This window comes from Onychomys torridus, chromosome 7 (genome assembly GCF_903995425.1).
Source record: "Onychomys torridus chromosome 7, mOncTor1.1, whole genome shotgun sequence".
NCBI classification, from domain to species: Eukaryota; Metazoa; Chordata; class Mammalia; order Rodentia; family Cricetidae; genus Onychomys; species Onychomys torridus.
In genome coordinates this window covers 98,262,443-98,284,581 of record NC_050449.1, presented here as the reverse complement: position 1 = coordinate 98,284,581, position 22,139 = coordinate 98,262,443, and the positions used below count along the sequence as shown (strand labels likewise).

General features: G+C 40.6%; 1 protein-coding gene across 1 annotated transcript in view; it reads left to right on the top strand.

Moving 5' to 3' along the window:
• The window catches only part of Nek11 (NIMA related kinase 11), a 233,011-nt gene that overhangs the window by 376 nt on the left and 210,496 nt on the right, over positions 1-22,139 (top strand). Inside the window, exon 2 of the mRNA XM_036193523.1 lies at positions 1,843-2,159. Coding sequence (XP_036049416.1) covers positions 1,990-2,159 — 170 coding nt within the window. The 5' untranslated portion in view covers positions 1,843-1,989. The remainder of the gene's footprint in view (positions 1-1,842; positions 2,160-22,139) is intronic.

Below are 22,139 nucleotides of genomic sequence, written 5' to 3'. Positions count from 1 at the left end.
CTAGGGATGGTTTGCATCTCTCTGCTCTCTCCAAATTCCCATCCTTCTTCCTTCCTTCCTTCCTTCTTCCTTCCTTCCTTCCTTCCTTCTTCCTTCCTTCCTTCCTTCCTTCCTTCTTTCCTTCCTTCCTTCCTTCTTCCTTCCTTCCTTCCTTCTTCCTTCCTTCCTTCCTTCCTTCTTCCCTTCCTTCCTTCCTTCTTCCTTCCTTCCTTCCTTCTTTCCTTCCTTCCTTCCTTCTTCCTTCCTTCCTTCCTTCCTTCTTCCTTCCTTCCTTCCTTCTTCCTTCCTTCCTTCCTTCCTTCTTCCTTCCTTCTTCCTTCCTTCCTTCCTTCTTCCTTCCTCCTTCCTTCTTCCTTCCTTCCTTCTTTCCTTCCTTCCTTCCTCCTCCCTCCCTCCCTTCTTTTCTTTTTTCTTTTTTCCCCCTTTGGTCCATCGTTGGTTTTTTGGACCCTTCCTTGCTCTCCAAACGTTTACTGACACTGTCTATCAACTGTTAGCAAGGCACCAGGGATGCAAAGATAACGTGTGTTCCCAGCACCCAAGTTCATCCACCGTCCTAGTTTCAGATCCAGGCTGCAGTGTATGTCCATTCTGTGGTTATGGACAGGGGTGAGAGTGACAAGCTGAGTCTGTGAGATTAGCCTGGAGGGACTGTTTACACACTGCTGGGTTTATCTCTCCATTACAAATTAACGCTCCTGGCCCTCTTGAGTTCTGCCCTCCACCAAACTTTAATCTCCTCTCCACACTAAGGAGAGGTTTCCCAAACAGCTTACTTTATGTAGAAAGCACCACTATTCTGCCAAAGAGCAAACAGAGGTACCTTTTAGAGCCTACTTTTTAGGTACTGTAGATTTTACTAACAATTCCTTGAGGAGGGGTATTGCTCTCACCAGGGCTGGATGAAACAACAGATTAGTATGTTATTTTAAAAAAGACAATGTTACAACTGAGTCTTATGTTTCTGTTTTGCAAATTTTCTTGTTCGATTGCCCTGGTAAGTTTTGTGGTACATATCAAACCTATAGGTCATTATTATAACATTTTTTTTTCTTGTTGCTTTGGAATTGTTGAATACAAAGATCTTAGGGCATGGTTTTCAGTGTAAAATCATATTTTCATACGGATTTAAAATGAAAAATTTTCAATAAAACATTTAACACTTGGGTGGAATAAAAATGTATTCTGTGGAATACCTTCTCATGAAACAGTTCTGCCATTCACATACATTTCATAGCTCCTTGAGGAATTACAGTTTTACCTAAACATTTATTATTCAGCTACCTTTAAAATGCAGTTTTAGTTTGGGGTTGCATTTTGTTACTTCTAATCCATGGAGATTACTCTTCATCCAATATGATAGAAATGGAATCAAGTTTTGCTTAGGATGAAAGGGAGACAAAATTACTCTGAATTAATAGCCCTCCCCATATCTAGTCTAATAAACAGACTGTGATTTAAAGTCTACATGGAAAAATGCAGAGTATACTCACTGATGGTTTAACCCCAGTATGCTTTGGTTGTAAGCCAGAGTAGACAGAACGAGGAGAGCCTCCAGGGAAGCCATGGTCCTGTGCTTGGACTTTTCTTAAGTTGATGGGGAGTATAGATATTTAACAGAAAATTATAAAACAAATACATATGTCAGATGTCAGTAAAAATTGGCTATAAATCTAAGGAAGGCTGTCTTTCTTTGAGAAAGGTTTGCAGTATTTTCACACACACACACACACACACACACACACACACACACAGGCTTGCACCCAGACATATGCTAGCTGGTGTGAAAACACAAAGTATGGTACAGGTATTATTGTCAAAAGCTTATACTTTTTTTTGTAGGAGTTTTTATATCTGCTTTTAGACGTGACCTGTGGATTTTCCATATTTCTGGCATCAATAAACACTTCCTGCCTGACTCTTTGAGCATCAACCAGAAGGCCTGACTGTTTCTGTGAAAGAAAAGTGAGTTTTACCTTACTTGGAGCAATGCTGAAATTTCAAGAGACTGCTAAGTGCCTGAGTGGTTCTACAGCCATTTCCAAGTATCCAACTACCCTGATTGCAAGAAGATATGTTCTTCAACGGAAACTTGGCAGTGGAAGTTTTGGAACTGTCTTTCTGGTGTCAGACAAGCAAGCCAAACAAGGAGAGGAGCTGTAAGTAGTAGATGTTCAAATCTTTGTGGCCACAGGACAGGCTGAATTTAGAACATAGTGTCATGTCTGCTCTGTACTTTATATTAAACAAGAAACTGCTAGACATAGAAAAGTTCCATCACTGATTTCTCTGTAGATACCCCCACCCCATTTTCTTTGAAGTCACACGGTTTTGCTCTAAAACTGAGCTATACTCTCTGCTCCAGATAAGATTTTAAAAACAAAAATATTCATTCCAGATCCAAATAAAATACTCAAACAACCCAGAGAAGGTAGATAGGGTAGATTATATACTTTTTAATGTATACCGCAGTCTCAAAGGCAAAATATTCCCACTGACCTTGGTTGTGGATGAGGAAAGACGGATTCTTCAAGATGATGACTATTTTAAGAAATGCTACAGAATGAAAATAAACAGTAAATTCACGTGCCAGATAAATGGGGTATACTGAAGGAAAGATGCTCTTTTCTTTGGAATCTGTAGTCAGAAGCTAGACATTTAAAACAAATGGATCTTCTCATTCAAAACTAGTTCACATTCATGGTAGATACCCTTGTCACCTTTAATTTTGCTAGAAAATTCTTGATACCACCGCCTGTTCCTTTCTTACAGTGAAGTGTCCATTTTAGATGAATTTGTTTTCTATTTGTTGCAGTTAAGAGTTAATTGTAACTGAAGTTAGGCTGGGATGGTGGTTCAGCTGGCAAAGTGCTTGTCATGCAGGCATAGGACCTGAGTTTGATCCCCAGAACCCACATAAAACAAGCTAGGTGTGGTGGCATGTGCTTGTAATCTCTGTGCTGGAGAGTCAGGGACAGATGGGTCCTGGGGCTGGCCAAGCAAAACAGCCAAACTCTTGCTTCAGTGAGAGACCCCGTCTCAAAAACAAGGTGACTAGAAACTGAAGAACAATGATGCCTAAGGTTGACTCCTGGTCTGTCTGTCTCTACACACACACACACACACACACACACACACACACACACACACATACACACACATACACAGAGAGAGAGAGAGAGAGAGACAGAGACAGAGACAGAGACAGAGACAGAGACAGGGAGGATACATGGGAGGAGTTCAAAACAGAAGAAAGAATGATGCACCCACAAAGCGTTTTGCCCCCGAAGATCAAGTTTCTATCCTAGTGTCTTATTTTCTTCGACAGCCTCTGGCTCCTGTCACCCCTTCCAGCTATTTCGTGTTGGATATTCAAGTAGGGGTTATAATCAGCATGATCAACGACTTTCTATGTCTTGCTAGGTTGTAGGAGTTATAAAAGTGTTACCAATGGTTTGTTTTAGAGATCAACTTTTGAAATGGTCTCTGTGTATAACATTTGAACAAGTTGTAGTTATCTAGAATTCCAAGTTTTCAGTCAGTTCCAGCAAGAAGAGGGGTGAAAGCTGGTGTTTTTGTGGGTTCTTAGAGCATGAGTTATACAATGTATTGGTTAGTTTCTGGATGCCATGACAACACGCTTACAAAGTGACTTGAGAAAGGAAGGTTCATTTTGCCCTGGGATTGAGGGGATGCAGTCCATCGTGGTAAGGCATGGCAGTGGAGGTGGGAGTAGCTGCTCACATTATCTCCATAGTCAGGAAACACAGCGACATGGGTGCGGTTCTCACCTCTCTCCAGTATCTCTACTGGGGCCAGAACCCCAGCTCATCAGATGATACTGCCCACATTGGGGGTGATCTTCCCTTAGCTAAACCCCTCTGGAAACACCCTCTCAGTGTTTCTGAATTCTGGATTCTGTCAGGTTGACAATAAAGCTTAAGCATTGTATGTTCTTTCTGAAAAGGACTTTCTCTTTCAGTCCTAAGGGTGGTCTTCTAGTCACCCAGAGTGAATGATAAATTTCTGATAACTGCATATGTAGATGTAGCCGTCTTGTTAAATAAGAAACAGAGCCAATTGCAGAGTTAAAATCCAAGAGGTCAGAGCAATAGCTGAGAGCTGAAAACCTTACTCTTCACTGCTGCTGCTGTCTTTCCTCTCCACAAGAGGCCTACTTCCTGTGTCCTATCTTTTTTTTATAGACTTTCTGTTCTGCCTTCTCATTGGTTGTAAACCCAGCCACATGACCTCCTTGTCACCGCCTGTTTGTACAGACCTCCAGGTCTTCTGTGGTTGGTATTGAGATTAAAGGCATGTGTCGCCATGCTGGCTATATCCTTGAACACACAGAGATCCACCTAGCTCTGCCTCCCAAGTGCTGGGGTTAAAGGCGTGCACCACCGCCGCCTAACTGCTGCTATAGCTTGCTCTGACCCCAAGGTAACTTTATTAACATACAAATAAAATCACATTTCAGTACAAATAAAATATCACCATAACTATGTGTGACTATATTCTAAAAGAGAATATCCTAATTCCTAATTTTGGCTTATATTATTTTTCACTGTGACCCCCTCACCCCCATACTTTGGTTTATGAGCAGGCTACCTCGTCAGAACCTCTCATTATCCCAAAATTTGATTATTAGGTAAGGTTTTGACCCTTTCTTTATGTACTGGACCACAAACAGAAGGAAGTGATGTTATAACTAGGCAAAGGTGAATGCTTGCTAAGAAAGATTTCTATAATGTTATGACTACTGTTTCCTTAGCTGATCAAAGCATATCTCCCTAATATTAAATATTAAAATAATTGACTTGAACAGACCATTGGTCTGAATTGAGATGTAAGACACTTATTATTGGTCTCTGTGAAATACAGGTTTATGTAATATACTCTTCTAATGGACCACTGCTTCTGACCCTCCCAACAAAGTCCTGCAGTTCATCATATTGCCACTTGGGGGCACCACACCATCATTGACATTTTGTGTCTGCTGGGAACTTTAATTACAATGTAAATGTAAATACCACATTCCTTTAAATTTTTATTGCTCTCCCAACTAGCTGTGGGATAAAAATAAAAGCTGCAGGAATTACGCTTTATTAGTGCATATTTGGAGAGAGTTTTCTTTGGGCACAGATATCTGACATTCTTTTTTTTTTAGTTATTACAGTAATAATAAGATCAAACTGTTATATTGAGTAGTGAATGAGAAAGCTGTTTCTTCCATTATGACATTTGCATCATGAAATTTAAAAATATATTTTGCCTAATGTTTTTGCTTTCATAATTATAGACACTCGGGTCTAATGGGTGTAATTATGTTCTAAAAGAATATTATAGTTCAAAATTTCAGTTTATGTTTTCATGAAGCTGCCAAAACATTTTTAAAAGAAAATCCAAAGGATTTTTTGATACATCAAATTATGTGTATCTATGGGGTACCATGTGATATTTCAGTATAGGTATACGTTGGATAATGTTCAAATCAGGATAAGCATGTCTCTCCAAATGTTACCTTTTTTTTTTTTTTTTTGGGGAATACATCAAAGTTCTTAACATACAGTGAATTGTCATTATGCAAGTCATCTCACTGTGAAATAGAACTTGTCTCTCCCTCTTTTCATCCCCGCTCCTGGACTTTCCTAGTCCCCCCTGCCTCTGGTGAGCACTAGTGGGCTCTCTTTGCTCCTTCCCCGAGGTATTCGTCTGATTTCCACATTTGTGTGAAATCCTGTGGTGTTCGTCTTTCTGTGCAGGGCTTAGTCTCACTTTTGCTTCTGTCCACGATGCTGTAATGGCAGAACTCCATCCCTTTAAGACTGAGTTGTATTTCATGTATGTATGTGTCATACTTACTTCAGTTGATGGATGCTTTGCTTGACTCCATTTCTTGGTTATTAGGAAAACTGTTGCAATAAACATGGGAATGCAGATGTCTCTTCAAACTGATTTTCCTCTGGTTTTGTGCTGATTGGTGGGATTGCTGGGTCATAGAATAGTTCTGTTTTTTAATTTTCTGAGGAACTCCCACATTATTTTCCATAATAGCTGTACTAATTTACATTCCCACCTGCAGAGTATGTTCTTTTTCTCTGTATCCACACTATCACTTGTTTTCTTCTGTGTTTTTTATAATAGCCACACTAAGTATAATAAGGTAGTATTTTCATTTTTTTATTTTTGCTGGAGCTGAGGACTGAACCCAGGGCCTTGCGCTTGCTAGGCAAGCGCTCTACCACTGAGCTAAATCCCCAATCCCGCATCTCCATTTTAAAACATATTGTTTTGTCATTATTTTTTGCTATCCAGTTTTTCAGTTTCTTATAAAATCTAGATATTGACCCTTCAAAAGCTGTAAAGGCAAACACAAAAGATTTGGGTGGGCTAGCATGTCACTTTGATTGAATACAGTGAACAGAATTTAGTAGAAAAGAGATGTTAAGATGTTGTCGTTATCTCCCTTGCTGTGCAACCAAAGGCCTCACAGAAGCATCTTAAGGGAAGAAGGACTCACCTCATGGTTCCAGAAAATGCAGGCCACGATGGTTAGAAAAGTATGACAGGGCTCATGGTGGTGGGGACATGTGGCTGGGACTCTTCACACCTCCACAAAGGTTCAGAGGGCTCCTCTGGCTTTCTCCTTCTTTTCTGATTTTCAGTCCAGCACCCTAGAGCGTGGGATGGTGCCACCAGCATTCAGGGCACCTCTTCTAATCCTCTCGGGAAACGGCCTCACACACATCCAAAGGTGCTCCCCACTAATGCTGTAGGTGTGAAAATTAAGCATTACACAGATTTAATCTAAAATTCCTGACTACACACATGATAATGATGGCTACTGCTGCAGTGAGTTTCTGTGCTCATCAGCACTGAAGGCTGGCGACTCCAAGTACTTTTTACAAATTGTATCATATTTATGTGGAGCTGCTTTTCTGCTGCAGTCTGCTTTAGTTTGCCAGCCAGCTGCTATTTACTGGAACTTAAATGGTGAACTTTGCCCTGGACTCAGCACCAGAAACTGAGGCATTAGGTGACAAGGTCTGCTTCCCCCACACCACTGGCTTCTAGGTTAGAAGAGAGACAGAGTAGACATAAGAAAATGGCTATGGAGCAGGACAAGGCCTCGGTGTCTGTGAGGTAGACTGCTCTCAGAGGAGCAGGGTTGCTACTGTCCAGTTCTCTTTCTAGGTATTTTAGTCGCTGGCTTGCTAGTTGCCATGGTCACATAAGAGCTTTAATATTTTCCCCATAATCCTGTCCATGCAAACACTTCCCCCTTGATTGTGATCTGGTCTTTTGACCAGTGTGGAGATACTTGTTCTTTTCCAAGGTCGCTTCTTCCTGTTCTCCTATGACTACATGAGCTGAGGACAAGAAGGTGAAAACTTTCCAAATCCTCAAAGAGATGTCCTCAGAGCTTCAAACCCCAAGGCTCTTAGCTCGGTGGGGAATTCTTGGCTCTGTAGTGGCCTTTTCAAAGTCTGAACAAGCTGATTTCCCACCCTGTCAGGCACACAAATGGAGGAAAGGCAGAAGCAGGAGCAGCTGCTGGAATGAACTGGAGAGGGAGAGGAGAGAGAAGTGAGGGAGAGGAGAGAGAAGTGAGGGAGAGGAGAGCGAAGTGAGGGAGAGGAGAGAGGGAGAGGAGAGAGAAGTGAGGGAGAGGAGAGAGGGAGAGGAGAGAGGGAGAGGAGAGCGAAGTGAGGGAGAGGAGAGAGGGAGGAGAGAGAAGTGAGGGAGGAGGAGAAGAGGGAAAAAGCAAATCAGCCAAAGCGATCGACCAACCAAATCCAAACTTTGGTATCAGTCCATGTCTCCAGAAGACATCTCAGGCTTGTCTAGTGTTGCTGTGAGATACAATCACCTTCGGGCATGAACTCGAAGGAACCTAGAACAGACCATGTTTGAATCACTCTCTGGAGTCCAGGTCTTAGCTACTCATTTAGTATACCAATATAGGCCATGTTGGGGGTTGGTGAGACACTTCTGGTGTAAGCCATGACAAGGGAAATCTGGAACTTTGATGTTAATTGAGTTCAAAGCTTACATCGAGTAGCATCCCTCTTCCTTATTTCTTGGTGACAGTTTGAAGAAATCCTCAATATTCGATAAGAGGTGAAAATTTTTCTGAACAAAGACAGTGGAATAATTTGACAGTTATACCAGGTAGATATTGCCTTCATCATAATGCGAGACTTCATCTACAGTTCTGTTTTTGTGGAAATTCTCAGTGTCTGGCTCTTATGAAAAGCTCTGCCTACACACACAGGTGTCTTTAGGGCCTCCATTCCCAAACTTAAAGTACTGTGTGTACATTCTGTGAGAAGTGCAGGAATGCCTGCAAATGTAGAAGAATAATCTCCACACCTGTGGTCTTTTTCTATGTGGACGTGCGAGTGAGACAGCATGACCTTGCCTGAAAGATGAGCACCGAGAGAGCAAAGGAGACTTCCTCTTCCCTGAGAGCTTGGTGTGATTTGGCAGTTTTCTATTATATCCAAAATGGAGGGGTTACTCAAAAATTTAAAAGGAAAACACACACACACACACACACACACACACACACACACATGCACACACACACATACATACACACACATGCACACACATACATACACACACACATACATACACGTGCACACACACATACATACGTACACTCACATGCACACACATATACATACATACACACACACACGCACACATGCATGCGCGCACGCACACACACACACATGCACACACACACACACACACACACACACACACACACTAAACACCGAGTTAATACATATTGGTCACTATTCACTGGTTACTGAATCCTCAAGAAACAAGTTCATTGTGTTGGTTCTTACCTCTGTCGGACAGAAGACTCACATTTCAAAAGTGTAAATGCTTGCTTGCATCATGCAGTGGAAGCAGCCTGGCCTGAGGTTTTTTCAGGCCTCTGAATTCTTGAGCACTTGCAGGTGGTTTGAGTGTACATCCAGTATCAAGAGTATCCAGTCTGGTGGGAGCTGAAGACACTGACGTTATAACCATAAGGAAAAAGCTGGGCTATCTACCACTCTGGGGGATTAGAAAGTCTTGGTTGCTGTGATATAACACAGATCTGTTGAAGCTTGCAGGCTTGAGGTACACTGGACTCAGCAAGGCTGTGGAGGAATGATTCTATTACATGCACAAGACCCTAAAATAACGTAGGACTTCAGTGTGTATCTAATTCTGCATCATTTTTTAAAGCACTAAGATTTAAGAATTTTCCCAGGTCACTAACTATTGTGAAAAGCATCATTTTAAGGGGCTGGAGAGATGGCTCAGCAGTTAAGAACACTGGCTGCTCTTCCAGAGGACCCAGACTTGATCCTTAGCACCCACATGATGACTCACAAATGAGTGTAACTCCAGTTTCAGGGTGTCTGATGACCTCTTCTGGCCTCTGAGGGCACCAGGCACACATATGGCACACATACATGGAAAACACCCCATTTTAAATTCCTACGTAGTGATTTACTGTGCTGGTCTATATCATGTGAGCCCCTCTGGTTGCATTTCCAGGTCTTTTCTCATATAAGACTGTTAGTCATACCTGTCGAGTCCTTGGAGAGGATGTGTTGTGCCTCTTCTAGCACTCCCTTTCTGCAATGCATAACTGCAAGCTAACCAGAAACTCTGCTGCAGTCACCAAAAGTCACTAGGCATTGTTCAATGGATGTATTTGAGAATCACATGGATATTATGATTATATTTGCTAGCAGACTCAGTTGTAATTAGAAATAAAGCACTTCATATGTTTTCAAGTTTATTTATGACACACTAAGAAATGGAGAAAACAGGTTCTGATTGTAAGGAGTGAACTGAGACACCCTCCTTTCACTATATAAGGCTTCACTTTTCATAAAAAGGACATTATTTATTCTCAAAGGATTAATAAATTGATGTTAGTAGCTCAATATCACCAAATCCAATTTTAAGTGAATATTCTTTCCCAATGCATAGATTTTATAACACCGTAAGTCAATTTTCTTTTTAAATATATTTTATTAATTATTTAAGAAGTCCATGCAATGTATTTTGGTCATATTCACCCACATTCCTTCTCTTAGCTCCTCTCAGGTCCACCCCCACTTTTTATTCCCTCTCTTTTAAAAAATAATCCAACAAGAGTCTAATTTATGCTGCTCAGATACTCATGGGTGTAGAGCCTATCTGCTGGACTGTGGTCAGCCTACCAGGGCTCAGCATGCTTTAAGAAACTGACTCTTCCTTCCCTGGAAGCTATTAACTGTCAGTAGTTCCTCAGTTAGGAGTAGGAGCTCACAAGCACACACATACTCCCATGCTAGAATGTTGACTGGCTTGATCTTGCACAGGTCTTCTGCAGGCTACCACAGCAGCTGTGAGTCTGAGTACAGCATCCTGTCATCTCTAGAAGACACTGTTGCACTCTGGTGCTCCTCAGCTTTTGGCTCTTAAAATCTTTCCACCCCAACCTCTGTGATGGCCCATGAGCCTTTGTTCAGGATGTGAAGTAAATGTCCCATTTGTAGTTGGACATTCTGCTTGCATTGTTCTCTATGCTTCAGCCAGTTGTGAGTTCCTGTGTCATCCACTGTTCATTACACAAAGAAAATTCTTGGATGAGGTCTGAGTGCTGCACTATTCTGTGAGTATTGAGATAAAAATTTAGAGGGCAGTTCCAGCCATGGATTATTGATCCAACTTAGAGTGCTAGGCATGGATTTCTTCCTGTGGAATGGTTCTTCAATCCAGTCAGAAAACAGTATCATCTTTAAAACCTTTGTGCCATTGTGGACATATCTTGCCAGGTCTTTATTGTATAGCTCATAATGCACGAGTAGCCTGCATAGCACCTTTGGGTACTTGGAAACTAGCCATCAGGGAAGAAGCTTCCTGGTCAGTAGCAGCTTGACTTTTTCAAGTTCTATGGCCAGACTGTGTTGTGTGTTTGGCAATATGGTCTTAGCATCAAGTTCTATTGGATAGCCAAGATCAATGGTAATAGATTATGTTGTTTTGGGGATCTCCAGAACACACCTGACCAATAACTTCAGGGATGGTATTCTGCACCTGGCACTGGGCCTTTTATTTAGCAACCTTTGATTTTTAGGAGGAATATAATCCTGTTATGGTACAGTTACACTCTTACACACACACACACACACACACACACACACACACACACACACACACGAAGTATGTATAAACCTTATAAAATGCTATTATGGAAATCAGTGTTCAGTTCCTCAAAAAAAAAAAACTAGAAAAACAGCTACCATATAATCCAGTTATTCCACTCCTGGGCACACAACCAAAGGAGGAGTCTATTTCCTACTAGAGAGACATGTGCGCATCTGCTTTCATTCTTGTTCCATTCACAATAACTAGGACATAGACACAGCCTAAGGGCCCACCAACTGTTGAGTGGACAATGAAAATGTAGTATCTAGATACAGTGGATTCTATTCAGCTGTGAAGAAAAAGGAATTTGTGAAATTTTTAGGTAAATGGACAGTGCTGGAAAATATTACAGTGAAGTAACCCAGACCCAGAAAGGGAAACACCCCATGTTCTCACTCATACCTTAGTGTTAACTCTTTAGATTTCTCTGTTTAACTCAGAATCCAGGAGACTAGACAGACACCATGGGGAGTAGTGGGGGGACTGGGAGGGGAGAGTAGAACATAGGTGATAAGAAGGGGGACAATGGAGATGAACGGAGAAGGAGGGCTAAGTGGGGAAAGGAACGGGAGGGTAGGGCAGAGGATGGGATAAGGGAGGAAATAACTAACAAGTCAGTTAGTTTCAGCAACTCAGTGAGCAGCCATCAGCAAAGCCAGGGTCTGTATATTGCACCCACTAATACTACTTAATAGATTTTCCCATCAGAATTATTTAATCATCTTAACATGTGCTTACTGTTTTTGAGTCATTCTAAGAAAGCATCAGAGGGTTTAATGGTTCAACTTTGAGCTCATTCCATATACGTTATTAAAGATATCATTTTTATATTATGGCCAGTTCTCTGCAGTGGGGACTGTGAAGGAAGACTAGGGTTGGTGAGTGGGCTGAGCTAATTTAATAGTGGTTTATGGACTGGAGAACTATGAAAGCAAATTAGAGGGAACTCAGGATTTCTTTTCATATTTCCTTGCTAGATATCAAAACAGTTTTCTTCAGCTTTATTTTATAGGGATCATTTTTCAAAAATATCAGTCCTGTCTTCTATGATAAATTATAATATGAAAATGTACTGAAATTGTCTGTAAAATGCTGGAGTTCTTGCAGTTTCTTCCATCGGTAATCTAGTAAGGTTAGATTTGACCTTGGCTTCACTTTGGTCTTTGCCAGTCCCCTGCCAGGAGAATGCTCAGAGCTGAGCGGTGGCCATCTTCCAGTGTGCAGAGTTTGGGATGGAGTGGAACAAGAGAAGAAAATGCAGAGTCAGAGAGTTATTTTCACCCACTTCAAGCACAGTAAAAAAGCCAATATTGTAAGACAGATTTCCTCAGCTCCCCCACTGCACAGCTCAGGGTAGAAGAAGCCTTGTACCTTTCCTCCTGCTTTCATATACCAGAGATGCTAGTGAACAAAATATTTTAGGGTGACTAGGATGCAGGGAAACCCTTGGTTTCTTTTTGTCTATGGCAGGAGGCCAGAAAAGCTTACTTTGGAGACAACACTCAAGCATCCTTTCTCTGTGTAGTTTTGGTGCCTTTCCTGGATCTTGCTCTGTAGACCAGGCTGGCCTCAAACTCACAGAGATCCGCCTGGCTCTGCCTCCTGAGTACTTCATATTTTAGAATGAATACAAAATATTCAAGAACAAAGGCATATGCCACCACCATCCAGCACATCCTTTTCTTTAAAACAAAAATTAATGTTACTATTGTGAAAAGGAAAGCAAGTGATTAAGTTTAGACACTACACTCATATTTGACAATAAAATAGTGCATTCAAATTACTATAGAATATTTCAATTTTCAGACTTTAAATTCTTTATGCCATTTGATCTCTCAGTGTGCTTGTTTTCTGAATTTTTGAGTAGGGAAGTTAATAGTTCTGCCAACACTAAATATATCCCCAAAGGAAATTAGAAATATTCATTTAAATATATGAAATGGGGGAGGGGCTGGGCAGATTGCTCAGTCAGTAAAATACTTGTCTTGCAAGCATAAGAAACTAAGTTTGATTCCCCCAAATCCTCTAAGGATGCTTAGCACAGTTGCTCCATGTAACCCCAGTGCTGGGGAGGTAAAGACAGGTGGATCCCTGGGGTGCCCAACCAGTCTGGCACAATTGAGGAGCCTCAGGCTAAGGTGAACAGTGTTGCTGAGAAAGACACCTGAGGTTGTTCTCTGGTCTTTACACACATATGCATACATGTAAACATAAACTTAAACTATAAACATAAATATAAGAACATGCACATACTTGCATAGAAATAAGTGTAGGAAATGAGACTGTGTACGCAAATTTAATGAATAATGTTATTGAATATACTAGTCCCTTCTTGTCCTTTTGGACTACCCAAATTTAAAAAAATCTGAGGTTTCTGTGTAAGGCCTATTATTTTAATTGTTATTTTTTATCTCAGTAAATGAAATATTTTAGAACGAATACAAAATATTCAAGAACAAGATCTTATAAATAGTATGGCTCCCCCCTTTTTGTTCCATTTTTCCCCTCACTGAAAGAAGACTCGATAGAGAACATCAAAACAGGCTGGGTGTGTAGCAGAGCAGTTCCCTACCATGTGCCAGGCCTTGGCCCCGCTCTCACTGCTGCAAACAAAGACTCAGCAAAGCAGACCAAGAGCAAGCATGGTACTAACAGCCTCTTGCTTAGCTTTTCCTAAGCATAGCTGGGTTTTGTTTGTTTGTTTGTTTTACGGGTGGTTTGTAAGTGTTTATTTCCATGGGAAGTAAACATCATTGATGTCAAGGAGTCTAAAAGTAGCCTGTGTCCTCTACTTATTCTCCACTGCATAAGTACTCTCACAGTATTGGAAACAAGCACTTAATATTACATGACCTTTTATTGCTTTAAAACACCAAGGAATTGGTCATTTGTTCATAGCCTGCAAAGAGCACGGTGGCTTCTTATTCCTCAGCTGCCCTTTAAAATCCTGTTACCATAAATCCAGTACTCATAAATATGAAAAAATAATTGCACCCCTTTGGTGTGCTGTAGAACATACTGAGAACTATATTTAGGTGGTTATATGGAAAGCTCAGCTAAAGTTCAGTTGTTAAAAAGCAAACCCTGGAGGGCAAAGTTGAGATCAATTGGTACAGTGAGTGTCTAACAGTCATGAAATCCTGGGTTCGAATCCTATAAACTAGATATGGTGGTGCACACATGTAAGCCCAGCACTTGGGAGGTCAAGGCAGGAATATTCGAGTCCCAGGTCATTCTCAGCTACGTAATTAGTTTGGGGTTAGCCTTGGATCTTACTCTCTGCCTTAGGGAAAAAAAGTTAAATCCTATGTATGAGGAATCTTTGGGTTTAATGGGTATTCTGTACTTACGACTCTGGAGATGGAACAAGTGTGTGTACATCAAACTCTCTAAAACTACACATTTAACATATGGACCATGTACATATGTGTGCCATGTACTAGTGCTACCATAATAATTACCATTTGAAAATCCACACTTTGACACCTGAAAGCCTTCAAGAATGTTCAGCTGGTTAAATTCTCTTGGATAGTTGCTAATGGTGATCATTATGAAATTTAGTAGTTTAAAGTGGTATTTAACCTTAAGGTCATTCTAATTAATCTTATTGTTTTTAGTTAAGTGAAAAATTATAGAATTTGTCTTATATGACCTTTATTGAGCATGTGGGAAAGGAAGGTTGAAATGTAGTAATTTTTATCATATGTATCCTGAGTTTTGAAGAGTAGACACTTTGGAATATTGAGTCTCTTATCAGAACGTGCTTAGAAGTAGGGTTTCTTAGCCTTGCCCACATGTGCTAGTCACTTAGCATTTTAATTAAACTTTGGCCCATGTTTCTTCTTTCTCATTAGTTTCATGTGCAGAAATCCCTTTAAACCTGCTCACTTAGCACTCCTCGCTTTCTCAGATGTGGGGCCCAGCTGCCCCCACTCTTTCCCTTCCGTTCTCCCATCTCCTGGGCCTCCTACAAACGCGTGTGCTGTGAGTTTCAAAACCGAGCAGCCGGTCCACTTTTTATGATATTTGATTTGCTATGTAGTGATCGAGTGCTTTTCATTTGTATTGCTGTTTAGAGATGTCAGCGCTGTCGTGATCGCTGCACTCAGCTGAGTAGTAGGATTTTCAGAGTTGTTTAAAAAGGAGAACTGCAAAGTAGTGCTGGCCAGAAAGCTCGGTGGGGAAAGTGCTTGCTGAGCGAATGTGGGGGTCTGAGTTTGGATTCCCAACACCCAGATCAAAAGCTGGGCATTGCAGCATGTGCCTGTGATCTGCAGGCAGAAGCAGAAGGATGGGGGAGTGGTACCACTCGCCCAGATGTGAGCTCCAGGTGCAGGGAGAGACCTTGCCTCAAAAAAATAAGATGGGGGGCAATGAAGACACCCACTGCTGACCTCTGGGCTCTACATGTGCAGGCACAGGCAAGTGTACCTACATGTACAAGGACACACACACACACACACACACACACACACACACACACACACACACACGGGGGCGGGGGCAGACAGAGATTAGATGATGGGTTAGTGACAGACATTCAACAATACTTACTGAGTGAAACATTTGGTCCTTCAATATGGATTAGACTTAGCATATTGAAGCATTTGAGGTATGCCTTTTTATCTTTAAAGGAGTTGAATATCAGGCTTATTAAGAACAAGTAAATATTGAGAGTTCTGAAAACTGAAAGCAATAGATAATTTCCTCCATAAAGCTTATTTTGGCATTGTTTTGCTAGGCTCATATGATCATGAAAATGTGTATGTATGTGTGCACGTGCATGCTCTCACACTTGAGTTTGTGTGTGTGTACTTATATGAGTCTAGAATAAATTCTCCATTCTGGAGTTTTTCACTTTACTACTGGTTCCATTGGAAAGCTGTACTTAGTATACCAAATCCAGTGTTCTGGTGGTGGAAGGGGTCGGGGCTAATTTCCACACCACACATGGCCAGGCACTAGAACTACTCACTGGGAACTTCTACTTCATGAAAATTCACAAGGTGCTCATATGGCTCCTCCTTGAGAGGCTCACACTGAGAGGCATTAACTATAACTACCCACACCTCAAGCAGAAAGGGCATTAGCCAATGTGTCCCCTTGGCAGCTGCCTCTGGCTCCTCTTAAGCCATTAACCAGGCTCCCCCCAGGATTCCTTGGAAACTGTGTGCCTGCCTGAATAATTTATCACACAGCGATCAATTATTCATAACTCATTATTACAACTGGACTAAAACCTAAAGGTGGAATCATTCTGCCACTTATGAATATCCAAGAGACCATCAGGAGACCGCGGTGGAGTTCAGGTCCTTGCTGTCCCCTCTGCCTGTTTATTTCTCTGAAGGGATTCCAAAGAGAACAGCCTGTGAGAGAGAATCAGAATTCATGAAAGTGACAGCCACTTCCCCGCTGGTCCCCATGCTGTTTGTCTTTTGAATTCTGGCCTCATTTACACCTACAAATAAAAAATCTCAGTTTGAGGGAATGTAGAAGTCATTTATAGCTCTCTTGGTTTATGAAATTATTTTTAGTAAGTCCACAGAGATATAAAAGTTGCCTATAGACTGTCTTTTCTGGGGTAAACTAATAATGGGTCTTATTATAACATTTTTATGCATGTATACAATATATTTTGGTCATATTCATCCCTCTTCACTCTGTCTTTTCCCCCTATTCCTGTTATTTCTCTACCTTTTCCAATTAAGTCTCCCTTCTATGTTCATATCTTTTTTTTTAATGACCCAATACATTTCATCAGAGTTGCCTGTAAGCATCTGTGTGAGAGGTTATTTCAGGAGCATCACAGGCACCTTCCTAGTGGCTACGCCACTGAAGAAAGTATCTCTCCATCCAGTATTAACATTAACTGCATAGAGATCTTGGAGAAGGTGGGGCCCAGTGAGCCCTCTCCACTCTGTGGCAATATGTTATCTAGGCCAGTCTTATGTAGTCCTTAACCAGGTAATCATAGCTCATGTGAGTTCAAGAATGCTAGACTGGTTTAAAGTGGCCTGAATACACACTAGACCATATATGGTGTTCCAGAACTTGCCACCTATGAATGTGATGATTTAGTTTTACTATTATAAAAGTATATGGGTAATTTTAAGACATATGTGAATTATCACCCCCTATATAATATCCTGTCTCAAAACTAAACAAAACTCAAATCAAATCTATTAAAGATGAATTTTTTAATATAGATGTTCCCAGAACTGATGTATATGTATACATCAAATTTTGAAGGTATACAAATACCTTCAGAATATTGAGTCTTATTTTCTACTTTCCCCTTATGACAAATTCTAGCATATTAATAGTGTTGGTGCTTTTTAGTCTGTCAAAATATCTAGAACATTCCCCCATGTTTATATGTGGGGAATACACTGTTATTTTTTCTTTTTCTTTTTTCCTTTAAACAGCTCAATAGTATGTTCCATGGGAAGATTGTAGAATAATTATTTTTCTGTTGCTGTCGTTTGGATTATTTTAAATCTTTTGTTGTTGAAAACACTGTCACAGTGAACAAGCCTGGACGTTTGTCATTTCTCAAATATGTCACTATTTTTTGCATGGATTTTTAAGATAAAACATGAGATTTGGGGGACATTCCCTGCTAGTCTTATTCCAGGGGGACAAGCCTATCCTCTGCTGTTGGGGGTGTTTTGCTGGAGAACTTAGAGAGGCCCAGTAGAGACTGTTACTGAGCCTGGTGGCAGGATGACTGTTCACTCTCTTAAATGTCTCTACTTTGGAGTGATGGTGACAACAGTCACTTTGTCATCCTGTTTTCCTGGTTATATAAGAAAAGGTGTAAGTCTGGTGTTACGTTATTTGTACGCAGAGACCATGTAAAACTGTCTTCCTTCCTTGCAGACATTTGATAAACTGTGACATTTAGAGCTGTAAGTTTTCAGAACCAGCTCTTAAACCCTAGAGCACCCAACACTGTACTTTGAAATTATTAGTATAGTTTCTATATTAAAAAAAGGTTTCATGGTGAAATACATTTGTAAATCACTGGGTTTCACAGAGTTAAGGCAGATTCCTTTCCAAGGGACTCTGGATACTTAGATCTACTCAGGCAGGCTGTGGCTCAAAGACATGGACAGATCTGATGGCAGTTCCCAAACTTGTGTGACCAGCTACCTGTTCCTCCCACCCCAGGTAAACTGGGGTGGTAAACTGAGGAGCCAAGCCGGGAATTACTGACAGTGCTGCACACCATGTGAAATTAGAAGTCATAAACACATGCAATGTTGGTAAGAGATGGAGTAGGAGAAGTAAGAACGCAAGTCCCTGTTTTAAAGTTGGCCATGATGAACAGCAGATGGTGGTAATGCGACATGCAGATCAACTATTATGACACGGCAGTATTTCTAATGGCAGCATTAATTCAAGGTACAAAATATCTTTATTTAATTAAAGTCTACCAATACTTTAGTTTTGCTGACTATATGAATAAAAGGCTAAATGTGGGTCATTAACATGCTTTAGGAAAAGTACAGATCATCTGAGGAATAAACTTGGAGAAATCTTTTTATCTTCACAGACCATTTTCTATGGGATGGGATAGATTGTGTTGTCATGCCCTCTGTGTTTTAGATGGACATTCTTACCTTACAAGTACACACAGATATACATGTGCTCTCATTCTCTTGAAAGAAAAACTGAAGTCTCCACTTGTCCACAGAAGGGCAGAAAGTAGTTGCCGTCATTCAGTAAGCAGCTAGTTGGTGCTTTGAAAGACACTGTCTTAGTGATGAAATAGTCGTGTCAGTTAAAATTAAACTTAGCAAGAATACAGTGGGCCTGTGGGGTGAGACAGATCAAGACCTCTTAGAAGCTGAGATGTATAGATCTCACTTCCATTCTTTTTACATAAGAAACTGTAAGACAGGACAATGAAATATTGACTATACTTTAAATATTTACATTTAATAAGATGAAGACAAAAATATAATGCAATTTGAATATACTATTAATAAGGGGATTACTATGAATTTTAATTCATGGTATATCAAGGCTATGGTAGTCCAGAATTGGGTCACCTGTTTGAACATGTGTGGTGAATTAATTTCCAGGTTGTCAGTGTGTGTCTACAACAAAGGGTATGTCCTGGGTTATAGGTCTTATTAAGAATGAGCATTTGGGGGCATAGTGAGATGACTCAGCAGGTAAAGGCACTTCCTTACAACCTGACTACCTAGTTTCATCCTCAGAACCTGCACAGTGGAAGGAGAGAGCCAACTCCTGCAAATTGTACTCTGACCTCCACATGAGCACCATGCCACATCCTCACCTACCCCAACATGCACACCATGAGTTAATAAATGTAATAGTAAGAGAAGCATTTGGGGCTGGGGGAGATGTATGGCTTAGTGAGTAAATTGCTTACAGTGCAAGTACCAGGACCTAAGTTTAGTTCCCAGAGCCCATGCAATAAGAAGCCAGGTGTGATGGTGTGCACTTATTCCCAGCGTTGGAAAGGCAGAGATACATGGATCCTTAGGGATCACTGGCCAGCCAGTTTAAAATTGGTATAGCCAAATTAGTACATGCCAGACTCAGTGAGAGACACTGTCTCAAAAAAATAGGTGGAGAGCTGTAGTTGGAGTTTTCTCCAGTCCCGCTCAGACCTGCAGCCACTCAGACCCAAATAAACACACGGAAGTTTATATTATTTAAACTTTTTGGCCTAATGGCTCAGGCTTCTTGCTATCCAGTTCTTCTATCTTAAATTAACCCATTTCTATCAATCTATATGTTGCCACGTGGCTTGTGGCTTACCATTACTTTCATATCATGCTTCCTCTGTGTCTGGCTGGTGACTCCTGACTCAGCCTTCCTCTTCCCACAATTCTCTTCTCTGTTTGCCCTGCCTATACTTCCTGCCTGGCTACCGGCCAATCAGCATTTTATGTATCAATCAATCAGAGCAACACATTCACAGCATCCCCAGCAGAGAGTGATTGAAGAAAATGCCAGATGTTAACCTCAGTCCTTACACACACACACACACACACACACACACACACACACACACACACACAGGGGGGTGGGGAGAGGTGAGCATTTGAAACCCTAAGTCTGCATCCCTAAGCAAAAGATGTTTGGTTACATCTGTGGTGAATCTTGGAATCTGGATATAGATTGATAAGCCTAGAGAACTACAGGATGAAGGTTTCCCAATAAAGTCATTTGGAATCACTGATAGACAAGAAGTTGCTAGAAATGGCGTATATTATGACATATCAATGAGTGTTCCTTAATGTATAAAACCACTACCCTTTAAAGGTACAATTGTTCTGTCTTGGGTCTCTACTCTACTGTGCAGACACAGAAATATAACCATATGGGAAGATATTTCCTTCTGCTACTGGAAAACAAAAGCATAGAAATAGATTTTGCTTCAAAACCCGTCAGTAGGCTTTTGATTGGGGTATTCTGTCAGAGTAAATATTTACTGTCATATAAGACTATAGTATTAACTGTCAGCTCCATTATCTGCTAAGACTCATATCACACATGCAAGGCTCTCCCTCCTTTCATTTTTATCTCTAACACTAAAGAACATTTTAATTCTATGTATTGTCTGTCACATTCTACTATCCCACCAGACTGCCTTTTCCCTCAACACATACTGCAGAGTGCACTGCTGAGGACAGTGGCCATCACTGCCATCAGTCCATTCACTGATCAGGACTGAAAACAATATTCACACTACATGTTCCTTGCCATAAATGCAGTTTCCTCACTTTATATGAACCACCTGACCCCACTGCATTGAACAGTTGACTGATATAAGTTCTTTGTATTTCTTTATGTTTTAATGTATAACCTGGAGATAAGGTCAAAAGAGTGATTCCCTTCCACTTGAGGGACAGCAAGACATCAGGATCCTCCTTTCCAAAGAGGTGAGGTGGTGTGGTCAGCTTATGGAGGGCAGTTTATCAGCTATCAGTGAGATGGCTCAGTGAGTAGGGGCACTGCCACCAAGTTCAATCTGAGTTCAATCCTAGGCCCCTCAGGGTGGAAAGAGAGAATTACTCCTGTTCTTTGGCCTCCATACATACATCATGGCAATATGTGTATGTATGTACACATACACAAACACACGCACACATGTGCACAATCAATCACTTAACTCATAATTATACACAGCCAAGAAGAATGGACAGCTGAACTCAAAAAACATCAACAATTTCTGGAATTTAAAATCCTGAATCATGACATGACACTAGTGGAATTCAGGTGTTTCTGGTACATGGACTGCTCTCACCAAATGTGAGGTTGAACTGTTGACCTTGTGTAAATCCTAGTTCACAAATGAGTCTGTCAGATATGCTAAGCCTATAGGCTGAAGATGATGCCCCAACACTGTGGAGAAACCTCGGGTGACTGTCCAGGCAGCTGGCTGTTTCTGTCAACTCACATTTTTTGGAAGCTGCTTGCGTACATTTCCTGTTTTCATTTTTGTTAGGTAATATTTCCTTCTTGGGTCTCTGAGGGAGTTGAAACTTAGATAGTTATAGTTAAAGTTTAGATAGTTATAGTTTTCTTTGTTAAGAATTTTAGAAAAGAAACTAAAGAGTAAGTGTATAAATTTGAAAGATGTTATTAGATAGTTTTATTAGTAATATAAGTTAGGAGAGAAAGTGAATCAGGTACATTTTTGACTTATCAAAATAAGATAGATAATGGAATTATTTTCTCTGATTTTGTCAAATGCAAATGGACTAGACCTTGTTTAGGTATTTATTCCTTGTATACATGGTATATAGTTACTGTACTTTTATATATAGTTTTTCTTATATTATTTATAACTTTTTTCCTTTTTTCTTTTTATTAAAATAGAAAGGGGGAAATATGGAGGTATTTTATTTGTACTGAAATGTGATTTTATTTCTATGTTAATAAATAAAGTT